The 11931-nt window shown below is 41.8% G+C and overlaps 2 protein-coding genes across 2 annotated transcripts; both read left to right on the top strand.

Annotated features, from left to right (window-relative positions):
- Positions 1–2605: 2605 nt before the first annotated feature.
- On the top strand, positions 2606–4431 carry BCIN_10g00770 (hypothetical protein). Its single transcript, XM_001554209.2, has one exon. The coding sequence runs from the start codon at positions 3088–3090 to the stop codon at positions 4078–4080; it is 993 nt and encodes a 330-aa protein (XP_001554259.1). The 5' UTR covers positions 2606–3087; the 3' UTR covers positions 4081–4431.
- A 2215-nt stretch (positions 4432–6646) lies between these two features.
- On the top strand, positions 6647–11853 carry BCIN_10g00760 (hypothetical protein). Its single transcript, XM_024695412.1, has 2 exons — positions 6647–10101; positions 10158–11853. Exons 1-2 carry the CDS (start codon positions 6726–6728, stop codon positions 11234–11236), a joined length of 4455 nt encoding a protein of 1484 aa, XP_024551206.1. The 5' UTR covers positions 6647–6725; the 3' UTR covers positions 11237–11853.
- Positions 11854–11931: the final 78 nt, after the last annotated feature.

Here is an 11931-nt window from a genome sequence, read left to right as displayed (position 1 = left end):
ACGGATGATTTCGTTGCATGGTTAGGAGATCGAGAGGTTCGTGGTTCGACCCCACGCGAGGGAGGTGAATTTTTTGAATTATTATTTTTTTTTTTTTTTGGAGGGAAGGAGGGAGGAGAGAGAGGAAGGGGCAAGAAGGGATGGGAGTGGATTGAATTTGGGGGGGAGGGGGTAAGGTGAGGTGAGGAAATAGTTGTGGAATTTGTATATATATATGTGTGTGTTTGGGGGGGGGGGTTGATTTTATTTTGATTTGTTCTACTTTGTTAGCTGATGGATGGGTGAATAATCATAATCATTATAACGACAGTGTTGAGGGAATTGAGAAAGAGAAAGGGGGATTGAAAAGTAAGATCTGGTTATTCTTATTCGAAAGTTATGAGTTGAGTTGTATGGAAATGGATGGATGGATTTTGTGTTTTTTTTTTGAAGAAGAAGAAGAATAAGCAGAAGAAAAAAATATTGTGTGGTTTTAGTTTTTGAGATGAGGGTGAGAGGGATGAGAGGAATGAGAGGGATGAGAGGGAAGTTGGATGGTTTTGAGAGGGAGGGAGGTTTGTGAATTTGGAGTACTGACCTAGATGCCTATTTATGTAAATAGAGGGATTTGAATTATGGAATCGAAAAAGAAATGAGATAAGATGAGATGAGAATATCTTGTACTTGTTTTGAATTGCATTTTGATAGTTTCGGGATAGGTGGTGGTGGTGGTGTTGCGGAGTAGATAATTGGATGAATCATGAGGGGAATTGTTATTGTGGATGAAAAGGGAAGGGGAATGGAAAGAAGGGGGGGATAGATGAGGGGCGAGTTTTTTGGATTTCAGGATTTGTTGGGTCGATGGGTAGATGGAGATGAAGTGAAGATAAGATGATATGAGCTTATGGGTGTCTGGGTGTTTAGATGTTTGGCTAGGTATGATGAGCTGGGGCGTAGAATCGCGAATTCGGGAGGAATTGAGCGGGCTGGGTGGTATTGAGAGGGTTGATGTGTGATGTGTGAGGGGTGCAGAGTGCAGAGTGATAGGAACGAAGATGATGAAGACTCAAAAAACGGGCTCCCACAACAAACGAATATTTCGAGGTTTTTTATAAAATCCTAAAGCAGAATGGTAAATCGACATTAGTAGATGAGTACACGTTTCCTTCATTGTTTGGTGAGTCTAGCTGGATTCGAATTGTTTAGTCGAAGAAAGCATATTCCGAAGCAGGAAGGGCATCTCGATTTGCATTAGCTGAGAATGAGTGTATTGGACAATGTGAAAGGATCTATTATTGTTGGATCAGGTAACGGTTTGAGTTTGCCATTTATACCGATGACTACATGTGGCTCGCGAGTATGCTGGGGTGAGATTGGGAATTAGGATATGTAGCCGAAATTGAATGATACACTTTTGATAAATAGAACGACGTTTAAGTGTCTCATTTCTCTGATATCAGGCCTAGGTTTGGAAATATTGGAGAAGATTCACGTTAGGTGATCTTTTGCTTTGTGGGTGAATGGTGATGTCTGCAATGTAGACATTCCTGGGTACCTACGTTCAGCTATAATTTTTGGGTGTAATAGTAACTGGCCTTTTGAGCCCGTAAATGTGAGGATTTATGATGTTTGCGGGAAAGACAGAAGAGTAAAAATACTCCATCCAGCTCTAGTCTGGGTGGCTAACTGTGCATAACAATTTAGTTGACATACGAATGATGCAACGATTTACATTATCAGCCAAGAGTTCAAAAACTGCGTCAAGATAGGAAACTTCCAAGACTTCATGGTATAATGAAGGAATTCGTTGCAGAGCTTCTCCTTGTCAAAGATGGAGGTTTGCCATTTCATTTCCGCGAACAATGCAGATGTGGAGTACTCGTCCAGAATGAAGATTCGAGGCTCTGATGGCAGACTTTCCAGATCAAGAGTCGAATATCAGTGTTTGATCCGATGATGAATATTGCATTTTTGGGACTGGAATGAATGAGGTTGAGAATTGGATATTGGGTAGATTGGTGGTATCACGGAATCCAGCCAACATGATAAGAGTGCGATAAGTAACGGATATATGTAAGCAGGAATATGTTTCCAGTGCCTCGACGCTATGGAATGATAGAAACTCACTTGAGATTTTCACACGGAGAGGTCCTCAGATATCCATCCAATATGGGAGCTACCTCTGAAGCTGGCAGTGACATTGTGAATAGCATCATGACGATCTGCAAGCCTTGTGGCAGAATCATTATCGTAAACGAGACGTTTATTGTTCCACTCCCGTTGCCGATTTCCGAAGGCTGGTTCAAAGATTGGCTCACTGACAAATCGCAATTCCTTGAGTATGAAAGGGGTCAATATGTATGGTCCAATGGATCTCGTTGCCTTTGTTCTGCCACATGCATCCATCCCACTTGGGTTGCTCCGTAGATGGCGCATACAGACAAATTATCCCGATATTTATTCAATCCTCACTCGCCCTCTAAAGTCGAGCGCAGCGAGGAATTGGAGGTTTGGGGGCTTGCCCCCATATTAATATTTCAAGACTCGGAAAGGGCAATGGAAGTATTGATCAATTTTATCAATCAGCTAACTAATCGATTAATCAATTAGATTTCTTCATTCTCTCGAGTTGAGATTCCATCAATCATTTTGGCTAATAATAATTAACAAGCTGTATAAATCCTGAATTAATAATTGAATCCAAGCAGTGAGATATACATACTATATATCTACTACATACACTCTCTAACCTCCAAGGCCAAGAAATAACCTTACCTTCCTACCTTTTTAGCGTCTTGGTGTTTATGTTTATCGGACAACTTACCCGTAACAATCAATAATGTTCAAGTAAGTAATAAGTAAGTAGGTAAGTAAGTATTAATTGGGAAAAAGGAAAAAAATCTCAAGAATGGAGATGTTGTTGTCGTTATCGTCCTTCTCTCATATCCATATTCAAATGTCTGTATGGCAGGCTTTCGCTTTTATACTCGTCGATTACGAGTTTTAATATCTACAACTACTTTTCAGGTGTCATCTATCTTTTTACTGATATTTCTAGTCGGTCGATATGTCTTCCTTCACAATCATGATGGCGATGTCTTTCCTCCAATGCCCGGTCCGGTAACTTCAGTTGAGGATTCTGCGATTGACTGGTTCAAATTCGCATATGTTCAATATGTCACTTCTCCTGAATATCTCTGTTCTGCTCTTATGCTCTGGTCGCAAGTCGAAACAATCGGTAGTCGTGCTCAACGACTAATGTTATATCCATCACATTGGAATGTGGAAGAAATCGATACGAGTCTTCCTTCCAAACCTCTCACTCCAATTGCGAGATTATTAAAACAAGCACAAACCGATTACTACGTCAAATTACAACCGGTGGATGTTCTGCATCAGAATCATACGGATCAGTCAACATGGGCAGATTCATATACCAAACTTCTCGCATTCAACCTCACCCAATATGATCGAGTTCTACATCTCGACTCGGATGCGAATTATATTCGAAATATGGATGAATTGTTCCTATTACCATCTGCTCCAGTCGCTATGCCATATACCTATTTTGGGCCGCCAACCAATTGGGCATACTCCTCTCATTTGTTATTATTACATCCATCCGCCAATCTATTCCAAAGAATCGAATCAGCAGTACAGCATGCGGGACCGAATGAAAACGATATGGATATATTGAACACCATGTTCTTACCGAACATATTAGCAATCCCATCTCGTCCTTACAATTTTCTCTCGGGAGAACTTCGTCGCAAATCACATAAAGAATATTTGGGCAATTTGGAAGATACTTGGGATGCGGAAGCAGCACTGGCTGAAGCGAAATATATGCATTTTTCAGATTGGCCAATACCAAAACCTTGGATTCAAGCAACGAAAGAGGAATTGAATAGATACATGCCGGATTGTGGTGCGAGTGAATGGTTTGGAGCGACGGATTGTAGGGATAGAACGATTTGGCTGGGGCTATATGGAATGTTTGCTAGGAGAAGGAAAGAGGTTTGTGGAATTGGTTTTGAATTACAGCAAAAGGCGATTGGAGATGGAGAGGATAAGGGGTTAAGTGGTGATGTGGTTAATTGAAGTATGGGTATGATGTAGATGGTGATAGATGGTAATCACGACATTGAACCTGGATTAGTTGATTATTGGGATTATGAGAGAGGGAGTGTAGGCGAGGGATTATAAGCAAAGAAGCAAGTATCCCAGCGAATATAATTCAACAGCATTAATATTGTTGATAGTATTTTTGGACTTTATATTTCTAACAGTTATGATGATATTCCGATTGGCTACCAGTACTAGTAGTGACAGGTTATTCGGAAGGATTTCAACCCCCGCGTTCCGTCTCCGCTCCACGCTTATGGCAAGAATGGGAGACTTCCTAGCCTAGCGCTACGATAAAATTGTTGAGTAAAGAAATATAAATCTAGAGGGTGATATAAAAATGAGAAGAAATCTATTATTTCTAAATTTCCTTTCAATTCAACACTTTTCATGATTCCAATTCCAGATTTCACACCTACATCGGAATTACTATCATCATGACAACCCTATCCGACTTCATACGTTTATCCCCTTGTATCTATATTCACAACCCCTCCGAATCTACCACATCATCCTCATCATCTTCCGTTCCCCTCAACTCCAAACGCCAACCCTCTCCAAACTCACCCGACCTCATCCTCCTCACCTCCTGGCTCAACGCCTCCCCAAAACACATCTCCAAATACACATCCCTCTACCACACCCTACATCCCCACGTCCCCATCCTCCTCCTCACCACCTCCACCCTGCACATCTTCTCCTCTTCCCGCAACTCCCTCGCTCGTCTCGTCCCCGCTCTCAATATCCTCTACCAACTCCCCGAAAACTCCAAAATCCTCGCTCATTCCTTTTCCAACGGCGGCGCATATACACTCTCTTTTCTCGCGCGCGAATTTCATCGGAAGCTGCGGCGATCACTTCCTATTGCTTCATTAGTTCTAGATTCTTCGCCTGGGAGATTCAGATACAGAGCTACTGTGAATGCGTTTTCGCTTGGATTCCCGAAATTTGCGCCTGTGCATTTGGTGTGTTTGGGTTTGCTGTATGTGGTGTTTGGGATATATAAGATTTTGTGGAGATTGTTTGGGGGTGTGGATTTGATAGATGCGATCAGAAGGGATCTTAATGATGAGAGGATTTTTAGAAAGGAGGCGAGGAGGTTGTATGTTTTTAGTAGGGGGGATGAGATGGTGAGGTGGAGCGATGTGGAGGATCATGTAGAGGAGGCGCGGAGGAGGGGATTTGGAGGGGGTGGTGGGGTTGGAATGGTGAGGTTTGGGGAGACGCCGCATTGTGGTCATTTGATGGGGGAGGAGAATAGGACGAGGTATGTGAAGGCTTTGGAAGGGGCTTGGGAGGGGAGAAGTAATGTTTAGGAGAGTGTGGGAGGTTGGTTGTAGATGGATGAGAGAAGGAGTTCTTGAGATTTTGGTATCTGTAGGTATATTAGAGATTAATCGGGAAAAGTGACTATTTCTTCTTTGTCCTCGTATTGTATTCAAGATCTCATATTCGGATTCGCCAAGTAGCTTTTCTAGAACCTATAATATCAGTCCTATGAAATAAATTCCCCACAACGCAAGTACTTTGTCCCGTCATTAAGATTTGCAAGACTCTTCATGGTCTCTTTCAGATATTCTTTTAGGGTATCGGTCATCTCGTAACAGAGTAGTGATTGAGAAAACTCGATCTCGATCTCCTTATTTCATATCATCTACTAGAGATATCTCGAGCACGAGTGTTTCGTCGTAGGCTCTGAGAATATCAGAGATTGGTATAAAACTAATGTGCGACATCATGTCTAGCATCTTTATGCAGTACATTCGAATTCGTGTGACTTGAACTTCAAGATTTTGCATTCGGTTAAATAGGGGACGATCATGCGGTCTCGGAGAATAGAGTTTATAGTCATGTTTTGATCTTTGGATTTTTTTGGGGCTTTAAAACGTGAGAACATTGACTCTCTGGAATCATTTTCTGGTATCTGATGTTTAGATCTTTATTTAGGTTTGGTGTCAAGAATTGCTTGTTCCGGTAGTTTATTGAAGTGTTTAATCATGGAATGAATCACCCTTATTTGTTGTTGGGCAAATTTCTAGATTTAGACGATTACTTCAATTTCAATCTCTATTTATCTGTCAGAAAATGAAATACCATATAAGCAATTAATCTCAAATGCTTGATTCGAGTAAATTAGTGTATCATAAACTTTCAATGACCATCAATCCTCATTCTTCAATAGTACCATGATCATACCGATTATGGTTGAACGAATTCTCGTCCTTCGCCGTTTTCATCAACATGAAAACCCTCCAGCATGGATTTCTTTCAATCCATTGAAGAATCTATACTCTTTCCAATTCCCAGAACAATTTTTTTCAAAAGATCAATTGTGTTTCTTGAAAAAGAATGTGTTGCGACTTCAAAGAGACCTTATCACAACAAAGAAAAACAAAGATTTCTCCAGTCTTCTCAAAATTCGGCTGCATTAAGCTTTGAGAACATGCAAATCACAAAGGAAAAATCATTTCGATAAGTAGCTTCTACTATTTTATACTATCGATGAAGGATCCATACATTCATGGGATCGCTGGTATACTTTGCCAACCAATTCAACAACCAATTCAATCGAATCAATCTCATACACATACAGCTAGCCATTAATTTGGGAAATCTTCAAAATGGCTGCTGCTAGCATTCAACCAGATTATTCCGCTTGGCAAGAGGAACAGGCGAAGAGATTGGAAATAGAAGATCTTCTAGCACGTAAGGAGCAAGAAATTCCCATTGCTGGTGGCTTGTCTCAAGGAAGTCTGGTTTCATTGGATATGAAAAGAGATGAATGGGCAGCTGTAATGAAGGTCATTGTCGACGCCATAAACGAACACGGTCGAATAATTGACGATGCCGGTATCCAATTCATTAGCGAGCAATGTATCATAATGAGGGATATGATTGTGGAAGGACATCAACAATCCATGTCATACCGAGCTAAAGGTCGTGTATGGCGTGGATTACGAAATCGTTCCGAACAATATATCTTGGAATTCAGAAGAGCCACACAATATTACTTCACAAATCAAAAGCAGAATCCCGATCAAGATATGGATCCGGCTATATTCCAAACAGCTGTTGCGGATTGGCATGCGGCCATAACTACGACTTTAAGGGTTCTTCGTGAAGCTTTGGGAGAGGAAGAGAGTCAAAGAGAAGCTGAGGATGTTGAATATGATTCAGATAATCAAGAGCCTGTCATTAATTTAAGGCGTAATCATAGTACACCTCAACAATTCAGCAAACTTGTCCAGGAAGTTATTGAAATGGTGGAACTCGCAAAAACCGTAGCAGGGAGTGGTAATGCGAGTTCTAGCTACGATCGAAGAGTACAGAAAGAGTATATAAGAACACAAGAGGCGCTAAAAGAAGTTTCGGAAAGAATGGAAAAGTTGGAAAAAGAAAGGAGAGATTTCTTCATGGCTCGTGGTACCCGTCCACCCGATCAAGACTGTGCTAGAGAGGTAGCAGAAATTGAGCGATTGGACAAGGAATTGAAAGCTTGTCGGGAAAAATTGGAAGAACTTACAAATCAATGTCGTCAGCAAACCGAATACATCGATGCAGTAGCAAGAGGGTTGAAACCGGCTTCGGATGGTCCAAAACCTGGAGTTCTATTGTCTGACCAGGCTTTTGATGAACTGTGCAAACATTTCGAAAGTTATCACGAAAATGCAGCAGGATCAGAAGCTAGAAACAAACAGCTAGAGGAAAGTTTGAGAAACGTTATCCTTCATCCAGACGATAAGAATAAGCAAGAATTGGACAAGAAACTCAGGGCTGAGATAACTGCCGCAAATCAATCCCTAAGCGCAAAGACTCAACTTGTTGAGGATCTACGATTAGAGATACGTCAGATGATAAGAGAACGAGCAGATTTCATAAATGAATCTTTAAGACACACTGCAGCTTTGAAAACGATGACGGCCCAGAGAGATAACTGCATGAAAGAGTTGGCAGCTTCCGAAGCGAGAGTGGCTAATATTGTAAAGGTCGAAGCCGCCGGAGCCGGTACCTTTTCGGAGAAAGAAAAGACAGATCTAGAACAACAGTTGAGAGCTATCATGGATGAAAATATGCTTCACGAAAAGAATATTCACCTTTGTAAAGAGACTATAAAAGATCTCAACGCAGATATTGCTGCAAGAGAAGCGAAAATCAAGTCATTGACGGTTATGCTTAATTTTGATGACGACATAAACAAAAATCGTCAGGAAAAACAAGATCTCAGAGAGAAAATTATCGCACTTGAGCATTATATCGATAATGAGCTTGCTAGACAAGCTATGGAGAATTATGTCAGTCCCGATGATCCAGACGATCCAGATGATCCAAAAGATCCAAAAGATAAGGCAGACATTACGGCTCAAAGAGCAGAGATAGCTCGTCTCAAGAAGCAATTGGAAACAGAGTCTCAGACTGCCAAAACCCAGATTGAAAACCTTGCGGCTCAATTACAGACAGAATCCAAGACTGCGAATCCCGAACTTGCAAAATTCAAGAAGCAATTGGCCGATGCAATCAATGAACGACACCAAACCCTATTACAGACCAACGCTAATCGAGATGCGGCAAAAAAAGAAAGTGAGGAAGCCTTGGCAAAATGCGAGGCTCGACGAATTGCGGCTGAGAAAGAACTTAATGATAACTTACAATCAGTTATAAATGAACGAAATGAGGAAAAGAAGAGGACTGATGCGGCTTTGGCAAGTGCTGATGCGGCTTTGGCAAGAGCTAATGTGGCTTTGAAAAAATCTGATGCGGCTTTCACAAAACTCGATGTGACTTTGGCAAAATCTGAGGCTCGAGTGGCCGAGCTAAAGGTTGAAAGTGACGATATCATAGCAAAAGCTGAGGTTCAACGAGCTGAGGCTAAGAAAGAAAGTGATACAATAATCGCAGATTTACGAATAACAATCAACGAGTTACGAAAACAAATCACTGCCATAAACAGTGTAAATATTGGACTCAGGACAACCATGCAAGAGCAAATCGACGCTCTAACGAAGGAGAACAAGGAACTGAAAGAAAGAGAACCAGCTGCGGATGCTGCTAATGGCCCCCTTTCCAAGGCCCTCGATGACCTTGAGAATAGAGATTTACGAATCGCTCTTTTGGATGACCAAATCTCGGATGCTAGCATAAGGCATGAACAACAAATCAAAGACATCCAAGCAAGACTTGATGAAGCTAGATTAAATGCTAATGGTATCTCACCGCAAGGTCTAAGAGCATTGAGAAGAACTTTGGCCGATTGTCGAAAAAATCATGATGATGATCAAATAACCATTACGAATCTAGAAGCGGAACTTGATGCTTGTATGCGAAGAGGACAGCATCAACTTCGACAATTGACGGAGTATGCAGGTCTTCATCAACATGATGATGGAGGAGCTGCTGCTAGAGAAAGAATCGCTGAGCTTGAACTTGAGAATACTGCAATCGAAGAAGAGTTGAAAATTGCAAAGGCCGAAAGAGAACAAAAAGCGGAAGAAGATCGAAAGAAAGCGGCAGTAGCACATCAAAAAGAATTGGATGATGCTGCGGGTGATGTAGATATAGATATTGAAAGTGTTGCATCACATGATTCCAACGAAGAAATTAACAAGCAACACATCGAAAGGCTCCGAAGACAAGCGGAAGATCTCAAGAAGCTCAAAAATCAGAATCTTGATATGGAAATACAACTCAATGTTTCGAAGAGGACTGTGACAGCTCTTCAAGCCCAACGTAAAGATCTTCAAGATAAATTAAGAGAGTGTCGAAAACATACACAAGAACTGGCTGCTCGTCAAACTGAACTCGAACCAGGAGCTCCCGACTTTGCAGGAGATAATTCTCAAAGAATTACAGAGCTCGAGGCTCAAGTTTCTGATTTGGAAGCTCGAATTGCAGCAGCCGAAGAAACTAGTGCCACTCTTCAACTACAGAGAGATGCAGCAATTGCAGAAAATGAAGGAAATAAACAAGAAATGGCTGATCTTCAAACTGCTCACGACATAAGTATGTTTATCCTACCCTCAATGTTCAAATAACACATGACTAACGTGATTATTTAGTGGCTGGCGAGGGCCCTAAACTTGGATTGAAACGTATCAAGACAAGAATTGCTCTTCAAGCTAAAGCAACCAAAGCTAGAAATATTGCAGCGAGACAAGCACAACAAGAAGCAGATGATGCTGCGGCAGCTAAAAAGGTCGAGGATGAAGCTAAAAGAAAAGCTGCTGAACAGGCTAAGAAAGACGCGGAGAAGAAACCAGATGACCATAATCACGGTGACAATCAACCTCCACCGCCACCGCCACCGCCAGGAGCTGGAGCTGGAGCACTGGCAGTTGCACCAGCGGGAAGTGGCAGCGGTAACAATGAAGCGGAAAAGGCGAAAAAGAAAAAGAAAAAGCCACAGACGAAGAAGGAAAAGGCGGAAAAGGAAAAGGCGGAGAAGGAAAAGGCGGAGAAGGAAAAGGCGGAGAAGGAAAAGGCGGAGAAGGAAAAGGCAGAGAAGGAAAAGGCGGAAAAGGAAAAGAAAAAGCCACAGACAAAGAAGGAAAAGGCGAAGAAGGAAAAGGCGGAGAAGGAAAAGGCGGAGAAGGAAAAGGCGAAGAAGGAAAAGGCGGAGAAGGAAAAGAAGGCGAAAAAATCCAAAGGATCAAGTAGTGCACCTGCGCTGACTCCTATCAATGAGGAAGAGGAGGAAGAGGAGGATGCACAAGGTTTAAATACTTCGGACTTTGAATCGGAGTCTAACCCCCAAAATAAGGGGGCCGCTGAGAATGATTCTGATTCCGATGCGTATTTTCAGATCGCAGGATATAGTGCGCAACCACGGAAGTCGAGTTTCATCAGCAAAAAGCCAGCTTCGAGACCAAGGGTCACATTTGATGAAAAGAAAGATATTGTGGAGCCTGAAATTGAACAGGAAGATGAGAGTGATGAAGAAGATGTGGATCTTGAAGATAAAGATGAAGATGAAGTTATAAGTATTGAAGACGATACGGATGAGCTATGGGACGACACTGTAGATCTGGAGCCGGCTAAAAAAGAGGCGGACACAACCAAAGCGAAGAAGAGCTTGAAAAGGGCTTCACCACTTTCCAGCACGCGGTCAGGTAGGGGGAAGAGAGGCAAGAGATCGTAAGATGCAGTTTGTGATTTTTTGTAATTTGGCTGCTATTTGAAGTTTCGTAGTTTTGGTGGCGTTATTGGCCATGGTGTAGGGTTCATTCCAGTGAAGAATAGTAGGTGGTTTATACTCAGGAACACAATTGAATGTACACTTTTCCATTTTCTCGCACACTCTATGAATTGTATCAAAATCTATGCAGACCATCTTTTATTTCCTTGATTCCAGACTTAAGAAACTAGGCCCAATTACCTTTGCCGAAACACTCGACGGAATGAATGTATGGCGTTTCAAGAAGTCGATCGGTTGGGCTTTGGGTGAATTTTAGAGATGGCATTTCGCATTATCAAGTCGTCCCCGTCTTGTGAAATGGAGGAAGCTTGTGTCTGGTCAAAAGCTTTCTTCAGTCAAAAATTCCGTTCACTTGTAGGATTAAACGGTAGTTTACTCTGGTACCACTAGAAGTGGATTGATTTACTCTCGTGCTATTTAAGAGTTAGCGCGCCCACAAGTTAGAAAGAAGGGGGATAAAGAGAGGTGAAAAGTAGAATCCAAGAGGAAATGTCGATTTAAATAAATGTGAAAATCGGCTTTTGGCTACGTGAAATCGTAAACAAACTCTGATGGAATCAGAATATCCTCCCTTTCGGGATAGTTGAGAAGTTGAGTTGTGGTTTTGCAGAATCGGCCATAACAGGCTCCACAGGTGT

Source organism: Botrytis cinerea, chromosome 10 (assembly GCF_000143535.2).
Source record: "Botrytis cinerea B05.10 chromosome 10, complete sequence".
Lineage (NCBI taxonomy): Eukaryota > Fungi > Ascomycota > Leotiomycetes > Helotiales > Sclerotiniaceae > Botrytis > Botrytis cinerea.
Note: the sequence above shows the minus strand (reverse complement) of the source record. Positions and strands in the feature narration are given on the sequence as shown.

What these genes read in the sequence shown, in the direction of transcription:
- BCIN_10g00770 (XM_001554209.2), top strand. Translation starts at nt 3,088, where the DNA reads ATGCCCGGTCCGGTAACTTCAGTTGAGGATTCTGCGATTGACTGGTTC.
- BCIN_10g00760 (XM_024695412.1), top strand. Translation starts at nt 6,726, where the DNA reads ATGGCTGCTGCTAGCATTCAACCAGATTATTCCGCTTGGCAAGAGGAA. An exon ending in TCAAACTGCTCACGACATAA is followed by an intron (nt 10,102 to 10,157) that starts GTATGTTTATCC and finishes GTGATTATTTAG; the next exon opens with TGGCTGGCGAGGGCCCTAAA.